Genomic DNA, 15,227 nt, shown 5'->3' with positions numbered 1-15,227 from the left:
GGGATCGACCGGTATTTGTCGTGTACTATATAAAATTAGGTGCTTGCCGTCACCATATTGCATCTAATCCTCTGAATTGTGTCCTACTGCCCTATTTTCCAAGAGGTGCTTTTATATCGAATTTAATGAGTGCCCTCCTCACTGTAACCACAGTAACAGAGTAGCATACTCCCAAACATACAGACACATCAGAATTGTGCATACAGAGTATGTCAGGCATTAGAATAGCATGAGGTGAAGGGTTCATTCCAGGATACAAATGGAACACAGTTCAAAATGTTTGGTTTATTTTTAAGTACAAATGTTACAATTTGATAAAAGGTCAAAGAACAAATAAATACAAATGGGTTACTGTGTGTTTTACGGTAGTTGCCATAACATACAGCATAGAGACAATAAGCACACAGTGAGGCTGTCAGCTGACCGTGTTGCCGGGGCCACATTCCTCCCTGTGGACGCAAACAAAACACATACCACAGTGATATCACTACCACATAGTTACTATTAAACATGACATTATGATGATGATATTGGTATGCTATTACAGACAAATAACATAAATCATTGAACAACCCCCATCAATAAGACCAACAAGTTCTTTCTCTCTTTCTCATAAGATGATCTTTATCCATGTCCCTGAGTCCTGAACCTTTGAATCCTTACACCCCCCTGTGAATCCTACCCCGTGAATCCTTACCCCTGTGCTCTAGCAGGACATCCCCCCTCGTACTGCGCCAGGCCCAAGGCATGTCTCTGCCCACTGCTTCTCTGTGACCACCCAAGCCTGCTCCACATTCAGCCATGACAACTGGACCGCACTGAATACCACCTGACAGACACACACACATCGTGCATCAACTAACAAAATGGGATGTGGTTTGGAGAGCATTATGTAAACAGCATTATCCAAATCAGCTCTTAAGTATCCTGAGGTGAACCAGAGAGAGACTCACAGCCATCTTTGTGGGGGGAATCAGGGCGATAGCGTCGGGGATGAGCCCCTCCACCTGCTCCTGTACCAGAGCAGACAGAACCATGTCCTCCAGACCCGCTGGACAGAGGGAGGGAGGGAGAGAGGACTCATGTAATGAGTGTGCGTGCGAGAGGGGTGGATTCACCGGTCACTACTAACTAACTATTCCTTAGATTTAAGGATCAAATATACTGAATATACAACAATAAAGCTTTCTGAGTTTAAACCCCTGCCCAATTTGAACAGCTGTACCTGCTAGTGTGCCGATCTCAGTGAAGACCTCTGGGCCCCAGGTACTGACGGGGCCAAAGGCCTGAGGACTGGAGAGACGGGCGGTCAGAGCCTCCATTTGCTGCTCTGAACACGGCAGGGCCAGCTCCCTCAGGAACAGAGCAGCCATGCTGTCAAACAGCAGGAGGACTCATTAGGACTGGGTTGATGGAAGCATTATCACCAAGTGGAATCAGACAGCAAAAAATGATATTTTTGCCTTTTGCACTATAGGCTGAGCTTTATTCACAAGGTATGTGATCTAATATTTATGTGGTTAAAATAAAGTGTGTATTTCTAATACATGACTGACCTGAGGTTGTAGGGGTCCAGTCTGTTGATCTCTGACAGTGTGAAACCACAGAGCAAGTGTCCTAGAGAAGCCACTTTTACAGCTCCGAGCTGCTCCACCTTCAACTTCCGCTTCCGCATCACACCAACAACTGCTGCTCTCATCTGAAACGAGACACAGGGTTGGAGAGTCAAACAACCTACACCAGGAGTGGGCAACCCTCCACACTACAAATATCACACCTGAGATTGGAATATGAGAGCCTCGTCACCATTTTGGGGCTCCAGTCGGTCAGAGCCCCCAGGTAGGCCAGGACACCCAGGTCAGTCAGGTTAGTGCCCTGGAGCTCTCTCTCCCCCAGCTCAGTGACCAGACAGCCGAGCCCCAGGACCTGCTCTGGCCTCAGGCCTCTAACTGGACTGTAGGCCTGGAGGAGGGTGAAGGATAGTGCACAAGATACACAACACATTTCCACTGTCAATCTTTAGCAGGCAGTGATGAAAACCAAAACGTCTCCGATGTTCTGAAACTAACCTGCCTGAGCTTTACCCACAGTGCTCTGCGCCGCTCAGGGCTCAGTGAAGCGTCCAGACCTATGACCTCCACGCACTGCCTCAACTCCTCCTCCGCCATCCGGCTCAGCTGATTGGCTGTCCATGCTGAGGGGAAGGTGCCTCATGTCGCCACAGCTTGGGACTGGCACTGGATAGATGACATGAGACCGCAATGAGTTTAGAACCACAATGCATTATCATCAAGCTTTCCCTTCAGAGCTAGTGGGTATGATACATTTGTGATATAGAGAGTGGATCAATGATGACCTTTTCTCCTCCTGCTCTGTGCTCTGACGACCCCTCGTATGAGGCTGTGGATCCTCTCTCTCTGGCCCTGCTGGTCCACACACTGGGACACACAGGCCTGACCGACATCACTGTTCTCCCAGCGCCACTGACCTGCCAGAACCTCCTCCACCGTGTCTGCACTCAGCACCACCTGATATATGGTAGTAAAACACACACTTAGCACATCCTGCTAAAAGTACACGCATACAGTACTGCAGGGCTTTATTTGTCATCACCCAATGATAAAGTGATAGTCATTATAAAGGCACTTGATGTTTCGCCCATTGGAGCCCTCACCAGTGGGATGGAGTTGATCTGTTTTGGAGAGAGAGTAAATAACAGTCTGCCAACAAGCTCCACATCCCCAACCGTCCAGGCCGATGCCTCTCTACAACACACACACACACACACACCCAGCTTTCTGTTATAAATGCATACATGACAGATACCCACAAGCCCTGAGCTGCCATAACCAGCTCACAACCACCCCAGGCCTCCCACTCTGCCATCTTCTAAAAGAGACCCAGCTGTCTCTCACCCCAGCAGGTCTCTCCCAGTAAGCAGAGCAGCCATTTCCTTCAGGGTGTCCCAGGGCAGGAAGTACCCCCTCAGCTCATCCAGCCGCAGCCCCAGGGCCCCTCTGTCCACCAGCCCCAGGGTGTCCCTGTCCAGGAAGGGCAACAGGGGCCCCAGGAGGTCCAAAGAGGCTCCCCCTCAGCCAGGCCCTGAGAGGTGCCCTGGGTGGACACACCAAAACACAGTTACTACGGTATAATTACTGCAGGTACTACAGTATGACGACTCTACAGCTGACAACAAAGCACAATCCGTTTAGCTGATTATTAAGTATTGTAATGCCATGCATTCCAACCCTGAATCATTTGGATGAATTGATCAATGTGTATGTTTTATTAATAAGGAGGATTTCGTGCTAATAATATAATAGTCTCTCCTCACCAGCACAGTGATGGCCTTTTCTGCTAAGGCCATCTGCTTATGACGGGGCAGCTTGAGGAAGTCCACAAAGTGCTGCTGAATGTGAGCCAGGATGGCTGTCAGTGAAGTATTAGACAGGCTCTCAATCAGGTTCACCCTGGGACAGCAGAAATAACCAGATTCATCTTGTATAGAGAAAGATTAAATGTTGGGCCATTTATACAATATATTTTGGAGTGAATGATTTCGTACGGTAATTCTGCAGCAAACCAGGGACTTATACCATCCAGGTCTTCCTCTGGTCTTTGCCGCAGCTCCTCTACAACGCATTTCCTCTGGTAACAAAGCACAAAACATCTGAACAAACAAGTATGAAATAGGAAGCTCTGAATAATTCCAGGAATACTTTTCTTGACAGAAAGATGTATCTAAATATAGATAAAAGGAAGGAGTGAGAGGGAAAGAGAAGGGGAGGAGGACACGAGGGATACCATGTGGGTAGCTTGTGGTTCCTCACCAGAGCTGGTCTCACCCCTCCTGGCAACTCACTGACAAACTGAAGCAACTCTGAAAAATCAGTTTCATTGGTCCAAAGCTTTAGCCAATCACAGCTCATTCCACCAGCAATATGACCCAAGTCCCTAAAGACCAAATAGATGATTGGATGAATAATTTGTCTCTGGAAGATTGCATTTGTAATCCAGGTGAGGGAAACCGAATAAAACTGGGTACTGACTGAGTCTCTAGTTTTGTCATGAAATGATTTGCATGAATATCACATGATATTCAATAACACAGCACATACCCATGACACCTAATAACATTTGACTTACTCTACAGTTTCTCTGGTAATGATTTCAGATTGATGGGTCCTCTTGAAAAGGAGTTGAGCCTATATTATTCAGAAAGACAGTGTGTGTGAGAGAAAACAGGTGGTGAAAGGAATGTAATCTATTTAAGGTAGGCATTACTAATTTATATTCCCCCTCCTGACTATTGTACTACATCCAAACCAATTTGCTTGATGACGGCTGAGGCGTATGGAGCATTAATATCCTGAATGGCTCATCTGAAGCAATACCAATGATTTGCAGATTAATGGGAGCCCAGGCCCACACTGGCTGCATGGCTTTCCCTCTAGAGCAACAACAGTAATGATGCTATACCATAGCCAAAGGAGTGGGTGTTTATGTAGTGTTGTATGTTCAGACGGAGCATAGTGGAGATGGATGTGCACCTGTTGGGGGGACCAGGGCAGGTCTCTGTACAGGCTCATATCTCTCAGGAATGTCTCTCCATCCAGAACCTCTATCAGCTCCATCAGGGGCACAAACGGCAGGAGACATTGGAGCTGCACTGTGAAGTTCCTTGAGTTGCTGGCTAAAGCCTTTAACTGTTGGGGCTACAGGTTAGCAATGAACCCCGAGACGGGATTGCTAACAAGGCTGGAAATTCAAAACATCAAAAATCTAATAATTTCAATTTCTCAAACAATCAACTATTTTACACAATTTAAAAGATAAACATCTCCTTAATCTAACCACATTGTTCGATTTTCAAAGAGGCTTTACGGCAAAAGCATAAAGTTAGATTATGTTAGGACAGTACATAGCCACAAAAGTACAAACATCCAGTTTCAATTCAAGGTCAGGCGTCACCAAAAGCAGAAACCAGCTAAAATTATGCACCAACCTTTGACAATCTCCATCAGATGACACTCCTAGGACATTATGTTATACAATACATGCATTTTTTGTTCCATCAAGTTCATATTTATATCCAAAAACAGAATTTTACAGTAGCGTGAAATTCAGATTTTTTTCTTCTCTGAAATGCTTCCGGTGAACATAACAAAATTACTATTCGAAAACATTGGTAAATTATAATATTGTCATTCAAAGAATAATATATTATCATCTCGTAATTGCTACCGAATGGCCAGATCTCAAAATAACTTTACTGGGAAAATCACATTTTGCAATAAACGGGGTGCTATGCTAAGAACAATAAGCTATGCTATACAGTTAGCATCATCTAATATCGATAATAACATTGTAAATATCCCCTTACCTTTGATTATCTCCATCAGAAGGCACTGCCAGGAATCCCAGGTCCAGAACAAATGTGGTTTCTTTTGACAAAGTTCATAATTTATGTCCAAATAACACCAAGTAGTTAGCGTTCATTATGCTCCCACAAAACGTGGTGGGGGGGGTGTAAAATCACGCCGAAAAGCTAAATAATCTATTTACGTTCGTTCAAACATGTCAAACGTTGTTTAGCATTAATCTTTTGGTCCATTTTTAACGTTAAACATCAGTAATATTTTCACACAACCTATCCTATGTCTAGATAAACAATTATAACAAACTCACGCTTCTCAGATTTATGATTTATGCGCAGGCGCAAAAAAATGAAGGGACGACATGTAAACTTCCCTGCATTCTAATTTGCTCTCTGTTTATCATAGACGCTTCAAACAACTTTATAAAGATCGTTGACATCTAGTGGAAGCCGTAGGTGTTGCGAAATGAATCCTTTCTCACTATGGTATCTATAAAACAATGACACTAAATAGTACAGTCACAAAATTCACATTTTTTTAAATCTATTTTTCACAGGTTTTTGCCTGCAATATGAGTTTTGTTATACTTACAGACACCATTCAAACTGTTTTAGAAAATTCAGAGTATTTTCTATCCGAATGTGTTAATAATATGCATATCCTAGCTTCTGAGTTGGTGTAGGAGGCAGTTAAAAATGGGCACATATTTTTTTCAAAATGTCTCAATACTGCCCCCTAGCCCCAACAGGTAAAAAAAAAAAAAAAAGCAATGGAATAAACAATTGAATATGTGCCTGAGTAATGGTAATAGGTTAAGTACTGTACTTATGGAATTACTTCCAGGTAAATTCACAATTGACTAGTGGTTTAGGCGTATAAGGTAGTTCATGATTGACAGCATAATTGGTTGGTTGGCATTTAAATTCCACCATCTCTTTACTGTGTCATCATCTGCTCTCAGTGTGGTAAGAAAGACAATGTAGAGCCACTGGAAATGATGAATAAAGAACAGTTTGGCAGAGAGGAGAAAGTAATCTCCCCACCGAGAAACAAGAGCACCATACCTCCTGCAGTGCCCTGTGGAGCATGGCTCTATGGGCAGGCTTCAGGTCAGCCAGTAGAGTGCTCCAGCACTGGCAGTGAGTGGTTCCACTGATCTCGGACCAGTGTATGCCTCTGAGCACAGCAGGGGACAGGCCATGCAGTAAGGGCTTCAGCCTGCACAGTGTATCCATGGTGAGCTGACAAGGAGAGGATCACCATGGAAATATGGCCTCGTAAGAATGCACAACAAGCTGTGTAGATTAAAACATAACTGAAGAGATCACTAATAAGCCTTTCTTACATTTGTGTCTTGTGAAATTTTGGATAATATCTGGAACGCCTGGGGGAAGTTAAAAACAACATGTAATGTTCGCTCAGCAGAAAACAACATACCGGTAGATTCAGTGTGTAGGCATAGTCCATGCAGTGCTGACCTGTGCTGGGGAGAAGCTGGGCAGGCCTGGTTGTTTTAGCAGGTCCAAGAGCTGTAGTGAGGGCAGTGACTGCAGGAAGGAAGCCCCTAGCTGGGGCAGTAGGCCCCTGAGGGTGGCCAGTGCTGGAGGAGGTAGAGTGCTGGCGTTCAGAGGCTGTACTGCCTGGACCAGCCAGAGGGACAGCTGAACATGGCAAGAGCAGGATCAAGTGTCAGAGCCCCTCACATATGATATGGACTGTATACATATACAATGGCAATACTGATATTTTTACTGATATCCTAACAGGTGTGTTGGAGGAAAAAATTGTCATACAGCCACAAAATGAACTTGGAACTTTTGGAGTGCATCCCAATTTTTTACATGCAATTCTCTCTCACCCTGCCTGAAGCACTGATGAGTCCCTCAGACACACAGAGAGCTAGCTGCTGCCAAAGAGCAGAGGACACAGGGGAAGCCAGCAGAAACGGACGCAGCTCCTCTGGTTTCAGGTAACAAACCAGAACTCCCAGCCTGTTAAGAAATAATGCCCTCGTCTCTCTGGTATAATACTCTGGTAACTGCACAAAGGGACACTGTGGCTCTGGTCAGAACTAGAGCACTATATGCGGAATAGGTTACAACTTGAGACAAAAGACCCTACCTCGATACGTTATCACTGGTGAAGTTCCTTTTTTTAATGAATAGAGTCCGTAGAACATGGCGACCCCTTGTTCCATCCAGACTGGAGTTTCCCAGAAACTCCACCAGGGGACTCAGCTTAAGGAGGGACATGATGACAGAGTAATGCCAATACAGTACACATTACTTCATGAAAATATCTGTAGAGTAGATAAGGAATGAGATGTCTAACCTGGTCTGATGTCAGCTGCTGAAATTGGCTGACTGGGAGGTGTGGGAGTAGTGGGAGTAGTGGGAGGATGGAGCTGAGGAAGTACGGTGGCCAGGAAGGGACATCTCCCACCACACTGGACTGCAGGAGCCTCTTCACAAACGCCTGTTTCTGTGGAGACTTCATCTCTGTGCTGTGGTCACGGATCGCCATCGACCTATGATACAACACAGAACCAGTCAACCTTTGACCTTTGGCTTAAAATGGCAGCTCAGGCCTAGTAACTCACAGGCTGGTGTTGACCATCAGGGAGGTGGGGAAGCTCATGATGTCAGAGACGGACATGAAAGGTATAAACTGTGATAGGTCGACGAAGAGGTCAGGGGTCACACGAGGGAACTTGTGGATGAAGGCGGACGTCATGGTCTCCATGGCCTGCAGTTCTCTCTGCGAGGACTGGGGGAGACAGTGGTCTTTATTGACAGTAGTAGTAACTTAGTAACATCCCTACTTTCCAGCATCCATTGCTAAACTGAGAGTGTTTGAGGACAAACCTGAGTGGTCTCTACGTGCAGCTGGTCCCAGCTCTGGTGCATGTGAGACAGAAACCTCTTCACCGCATCTTTCTCTGCTGACATCACCAGTGTGCGGATACTCTCCCTGGGCATTTGGAGGTACTCCTGGAGAGAAAACAATGTTCACCTTAATACAGGTAACCAGTCAATCTGCATCTAAGATCTCAACTAACCGTTTTATAAAGGTGTACAGTACCTGCATTAGGACTCTGAGGGCAGAGGAGTTGTCCTCTCTCTCAATGAGGTCCCATAATACAGGCTGTCAGGACAGAGGAGGCATTCACATTACCTTCATGTGTCTATGTTTGTGTGTATGTGTTCTGTGTATAAGGTATGCGGCTTACACTGAAGCAGCTGAGCAGGTCCTCTTTGAGAGCTGCGCTCTGCTCCCTGCGCAGGAACAAGCCCACGGTTTGGAGCACGCTCAGTGAGGCGTTGGGATGCAGAGTTGCCCAGAATGAGGCGTTGTCAAGGAGACTGGAGAGGAGGATGGCCTGACCCAGGCCCTGCCTCACCTCCCCCTCCCCCTCATCCAGCCCCGCCGAGAGCCCCACCACAAAGTCCAGTACCCTCAGCACATACCCCACAGCCCCCACCCAGCCTCCTCGCTCACCCCCATCCACCTCACACACACTCAGCCTGTGCAGTGCCTCCACCAGCAGCGGAGCAGGACTCTCACACAGCTGTGATTTGTCAAAGTCGTACGGCGCCGGGAGCATGTCAAAGAACCACTGGAGGAAGCACTTCCTGTCCTCCTGCTCTACATCCAAGTCAACGCAAAGGTCAGAGAGCTGAGGATAGGCTGGGAGTAGCAGGCGGTAGAGGGTGGCATTGCTACAAACGTACTCCCTCAGCCCCTCTGTACTGCCACAGAGCTCCAGTAGGGTGGCGTTGGTGAAATACTGCAGGCTCCACTTCCTGTAGTTACATATGTCTTCTATGGATTCAGGGTGGGAGGAGTTGTGGAGTCTGGAGCAGTACTCTGCAGCCCAGCTGCCCTCCGGAAGGGATGTGTGGGAGGGATGGGCCTCAGGGGACTCGCTGCCACACAGGGCTGAGACCAGAGCAGAAATGTTGGGCAGGAAGCAGCGTCTGAAGTCATTGGGCGCTGAGGGACCTGGTGCCCAGCTGGGCTAGGCAGGCTTCGTCAGGCCCTAGGCTGTCCCCGCACTCATTTTACATTTTTTTTTTTTTACATTTTAGTCATTTAGCAGACGCTCTTATCCAGAGCGACTTACAGTAGTGAATGCATACATTTCATACATGGCCCCCCGTGGGAATCGAACCCACAACCCTGGCGTTGCAAACACCATGCTCTACCAACTGAGCTACAGGGAAGGCACTCCACCACCTCCCCTGACAGCTGCACACACAGGTCACCTATACTGGACTGGTTGAAGTAGTGATAGTCCATCTCTGCAGCCTGCAAACATCATGGGCAGAATGTAGTTAGACATTGTGGAGAAGTTAAAAAAGTGAGTTGGGAACGCAACTCTTTTGCATTCAGTAGTGGACTTTGATCATGGACTGTACCTGGTGTGCTCGCTGCAGCCAAAAGGAGGAGTTGGCACACACAGTATTGTTGAACTGGTGGGTGAAGAACTCGCTGCAGACGTGGACCCACAAGAAGTCATCCTCGGCTGCAGACAGGTACCAGGCGGCGTCAGAACACGTGGCGTGCAGGTCGGGTCCCACCTGACCAACCTCCGGGTTCACAGACCCATCGTCCCCGTCAAATAGGTTACAGTAAAGGAACACAGTGAAGTTGGACACCCCAGTAAGGCCTGGGATAGAGGCGTTGCATGCTGCTTCCAGGATCTCTGCTGAGGCAAAGTACCCCATTTCTCTCAGGTGGCTGTGGCCAACTTCTACTGCCTCAGACTGGGGCTTGAGGAGACGGGAACGGCGGGGTACTGGGGTTGAGCTGTGTGGTTGTTTCTGTTTGGGCGCCCTGCGGGGTGACAGGGCTGGTCTAGGGCGAGAGGGGTGTGGTGGGGTTCTGGGGTCCCCTGTCTCACCCTCTATTGAGGGGCAAGAGAGGAAGGGAGGGGTGCTGGGAGGGCCCTGCGAGTTGAAGCCCAGAGCCTGAGCATTCCACGTGATATTATGTCTGATCCCCCTACAAATCACGGACAAGGGGAGAGAGTATGGTAAACTATGATACGACAAACAACATATATTTTCTATTAACCTCATATTCTTTGTGAGGGAAAATGATCAAATGAAACCATCATGATGTATGATATGTTTGTCCATACTGTAGATTATATTATAATCTTAGTTTTTTTCTCGATTACTTACCATAAGATTAGCTGTCTCAGGTCACCTTTGCAAAGATGGATAAAAGGGACTTTAATGGAAAATCACAGACAGTGTAAGAGAGCTACTGAATATTATGGTAGATCAATGGTGGAAAAAGCGACTTGCACCATACAATCGGGCCTGATGTAACAGCATAGCTGGGCTCACAATGCCCAGGAGATAGTGTTACTGGCATCAATGAGAGGGCAAAGAGATTAGCCAGGGCATGGGATGCAGGGTAACACCGATCCTCTCAATGACTAACATGGCCATTATGATTTTAAAGCAGTGTCAGTCCAAACACTCATGTGTCATGTGTTTCACTCTAAATCATCCATGACTAATGAGTAAGAGCTGTTTGAGACATTATCAGCTTAGTATGAATGGAAATGAAATTCAAGAGACTTTGAACAACATGTATGACCCATCTCTGACATGTGTTTTATAAGAACAGTAAAAGTAAGAGCATGTATACTTAAAACAAAGATATAAACGCAACATGTAAAGTGTTGGACCCATTTTTCATGAGCTGAAAGAAAAGATCCCAGAAATGTTCCATACGCACAAAAAGCTTATTTCTCTCAAATGTTGTGCACAAATTTCTTTACATCCCTGTTAGTGAGCATTTCTCCTTTGCCAAAATAATCCATCCACCTGGACAGATGTGTCATATCAAGAAGCTTATTAAACAGCATGATCATTAATTACACAGGCGCACCTTGTGCTGGGAACAATAAAATGTGCAGTTTTGTCACACAGCACAATGCCACAGATTGCCACTGAGCTGCCTCTCAATGCCACTTTTGAGGGAGTGTGCAATTGGCATGCTGACTGCAGGAATATCAACAGAGCTGTTGCCAGATAATTGAATGTTAATTTCTCTACCATAAGCCGACCTCCAACATCGTTTTAGAGAATTTGGTAGAACATCCTGAGTGGCGCAGCGGTCTAAAGCACTGCATCTCAGTGCAAGAGGTGTCACTACAGTCCCTGGTTCAAATCCAGGCTGTATCACATCTGGCTGTGATTGGGAGTCCCATAGGGTGGTGCACAATTGGCCCAGCGTCGTCTGGGGTAGGCTGTCATTGTAAATAAGTATTTGTTCTTAACTGACTTGCCTAGTTAAATAAAGGTTCAATTAAATCCAACCACAGCCCACGTGTGACCACGCTATCCCAGGACTGCCACATCTGAGATTATTTCTGTCTGTAAAAAGCCCTTTTGTGGGGAAGAACTAATTCTGATTGGCTGGGCCTGGCTCCCAGTACGGAATGAAATGTATGCATTCACTACTGTAAGTCGCTCTGGATAAGAGCGTCTGCTAAATGACTAAAATGTAAAAAAATGTGTGTGGGCCTATGCCCGCCCATGGCTGTGCCCCTGCCCAGTAATGTGAAATCCATAGATTATGGCCTAATGAATTTATTTCAATTGACTGATTGCATTCAATGAACTGTAACTCAGTAAAATCTTTGAAATTGTTGCATGTTGAGTTTATATTTTTGTTTAGTATAGCTAGCCACCAGGGTTGAGGCACAATTCCAGTTGAATTCAGTGAAATAACAAAATCCTCAAGGAAAGAAATAGGAACATTGAATTTAATTGAATTTCAGCTCATCCACTGAATTGACTAAATTGAAATGGAACTGACCCCAACCTTTTGGTGATGGGGAGCATCATGGACTCACCTACGGAGCATCTGCCCTTATGTTTGGGCTGTGGCACGTCCACCACGCTGCTGACATCATCAAGCAGTGCCATGGTAACACGGGACACCTTTCTCCTCAGGTTGCCGTACATGTCCCTTCTGTCCCCAATGTCCCCTTGAGTGGCATTCCCAGACAACCCCTCCTCTCTCAGGGCCTTGGGGGGCATGCTGAAGGGTTTCAGGCGCCCAAAAGCAGCCGAGCCCCCTCTCTGGTCGGCCCCCATCCCTGCAAGGTGCAGGTTCACCACGGGCTTCCAGTTGCGTGTCTCCATGAAGCGGAGGAACTGTGTTAGCCAGCTGACACTGAAGGCACATTCACTGCGGCCCCTCAGGGCACAGATGAAGCCCTGCAGCCCGGCGCTGGCCTGGCCATAGGTCCCGCTGACCAGCGCCTGCAGGGCCACCTCCAGCAGGGCACTCACTGTCCTCCAGTTCTGGGACAGGAAGTCAAGCAGGGGCTTGTGGGGTTGCCGCTCAGACAGGGACATAAGGCTCTGCAGAAGCCCCAGCAGGCCGTCCCAGTGAGAGCTGCCTCTCAGGGACAGGAACCAGTCCTGGAGTCTGACGCTGGGCCTGGGGGGCTCCCGGCTGTCCCACTGGCTCAGCGCAGCACCCTCTTCTGACTGGATGAAGGACTATAATACCTTCCCCCACAGTTGTTCCTCGTCAGAGACAAGCTGTCGCTCCTCCAGCTCAGCACCCATCTCCTGGAGGTACATGGAGATATTGTAGAGGAAGCCTGACAGACGGTGCCTGTCCACAGGCTTCTGGAGGGAGGGGACGCCCATGCTCTTACTGGGCAGGAGGCCCAGGGTCTTCAGACTTCCCATGATGCTCCTCACCACGCTGTGGACCTGCTGGTCTTGGGTTCTCTCCGGGGAGGCAGGCTCTTTGCTAGGATACCACCCCCCTCCTTTACGCAATATTGATTCTAACTCCTTGAAAATGGGCTCTCTTTGGTCCTCTTTTTTACTTGCTGGAAGTGATGTTGAAAAGCCATATTTTGAGCATGATACAGCAAACATGATTAATATCAAGGCACCATCACACCATTACACTACATCATAACAAGAAATTGTAAGATACAGTCTCCTCACCTGAACTCTTGGTGGATGTATTTCTCAGTAAAACAACCAACAATGTGATGCGCATGACCCTAAACACTGCCATCTTCTCTACCACCTCCAAGCCAGTGCTGATGATGTCACAGTGATGTCACGTCTGTGGCCTAAGTCTGAGTGATGTCATATCCCTGAGTTTGGACTACATCCCCTGTTACAGCCTTCCTCTGGTAATGGGTTGGGGTCAGTGGGGTGGACACAGGGAGTAGAGTGTTTCATTGTAGAGTGGACATTAAACCTTAATGACAGGCCACCATCACCTGAGCACCTTCCCTCTAACAATAGAGGTGTATTACCATGGATTTAAATCAACTGAGGTATATTCTTTATCCTTTCTATGAACTTGAAGCAGTTTTGAGTGAGACTTTGAAATATGAAATGCACAGAAGGATTTCAAATACTGGTACTAAATAAGTTGTTTATCTATCCAGAAATATTATCTTTTCAAATGGGTCTTAGACATTATGAGAGTATGAAGATAGGTTAACATTTGCCACCTATGCATCTCTATCCATACACTTGGGAGTTGTTTAATGTCCCAAAAATACTAAACAGCAGTCATCTGCAATAGGAGTTCAAAAGGAGTATAAAGAGAATTATAATTGTTTGTACTCACCGATGATGCTCCATTCAGTTCTTCAAATCCTTGAAAATGTGTTTATAAGGCTTTGTGAATATAATCTAAGTTCCAGGTATAAATGTGCACTAAAACAAGGTTATATTACCTCTTTTCTCTCTGTCTGTCCCTCTCACTTTCAACTTCTCTCCCTCTCTCTGTTTCCCTGTCAGCCCCTCCCACTCCTACTCTCCCTCTCTGTGTTTATCTTGTTTTGTGCACCTGCTCACCCAGACCCTGAGATGCAGTTGGATGAATTAGGACCATAGTTTAGCCTCATATTTCAGTGGTATCCCCCTATCTTGTGCCAGCTAACTGTTTTCTAAAGTGAGATTAACGCAATGGAGGACAGGACAATGGACAGGACAATGGATAAAGTGTTTTCTGTACGGCGCTAAGGTTGCATGTGTATGAACAAAAATAAACTTTAACAAAACTCTATGACTCTGTCATACTGTAGAGGTGGTCCCTTCTATCAGGGTATTTACCGTAATTTCCGGACTATTAAGCGCATCCACTGAATTTTTTTAAATATATTATTTTGAACATAAATAAGCCGCACATGTCTATAAGCCGCAGGTGCCTACCGGTACATTGAAACAAATGAACTTTACACAGGCTTTAACGAAACACGGCTTGTAACAAAAATAAATAGGCTTTAACGAAATACGGCTTGTAACAAAAAGAAATAGGCTTTAACGAAACACGGCTTGTAACAAAAATAAATAGGCTTTAACAAAACACGGCTTGTAACAAAAAATAAATAGGCTTTAACAAAACACGGCTTGTAACAAAAAGAAATAGGCTTTAACGAAACACGGCTTGTAACAAAAATAGGCTTTAACAAAACACGGCTTGTAACAAAAATAGGCTTTAACAAAACACGGCTTGTAACAAAAAATAGGCTTTAACAAAACACGGCTTGTAACAAAAAATAAAAAATTAGCAGTAAGCTTTACCAGTAGTTGTCTTTTTGCACTGAGTCAATTCCTCACGCTGCTGTTTCCAACGTCTTATCATCGACTCATTAAGACCAAGCTCCCGTGCAGCAGCTCTATTTCCTTTTCCAACAGCCAGATCAATCGCCTTCAACTTGAAAGCTGCATCATATGCATTTCTCCGTGTCTTTGCCATGATGAGGGTGACAAAATGACTACCGTAATCAGAATGATGGGAAGTTTGAGAGCGCTCGATTTAATCTAAACAGTAAACAAAAAA

General features: G+C 46.1%; 1 protein-coding gene across 1 annotated transcript; it reads right to left on the bottom strand.

Annotated features, from left to right (window-relative positions):
- Nucleotides 1–265: 265 nt before the first annotated feature.
- Nucleotides 266–9,473, bottom strand: LOC106562259 (stereocilin). Its single transcript, XM_082957621.1, has 14 exons — nt 8,608–9,473; nt 8,460–8,522; nt 8,222–8,368; nt 7,978–8,144; nt 7,795–7,905; nt 3,335–3,470; nt 2,357–2,528; nt 2,070–2,209; nt 1,807–1,962; nt 1,557–1,699; nt 1,226–1,374; nt 954–1,051; nt 698–829; nt 266–449 (listed from the first exon to the last, which is right to left on the bottom strand). Exons 1-13 carry the CDS (start codon nt 8,980–8,982, stop codon nt 707–709), a joined length of 1,980 nt encoding a protein of 659 aa, XP_082813747.1. The 5' UTR covers nt 8,983–9,473; the 3' UTR covers nt 266–449; nt 698–706.
- Nucleotides 9,474–15,227: the final 5,754 nt, after the last annotated feature.

This window comes from Salmo salar, chromosome 11 (genome assembly GCF_965601325.2).
Source record: "Salmo salar chromosome 11, fSalSal1, whole genome shotgun sequence".
NCBI classification, from domain to species: Eukaryota; Metazoa; Chordata; class Actinopteri; order Salmoniformes; family Salmonidae; genus Salmo; species Salmo salar.
This window is presented reverse-complemented; position numbering and strand designations above follow the sequence as displayed.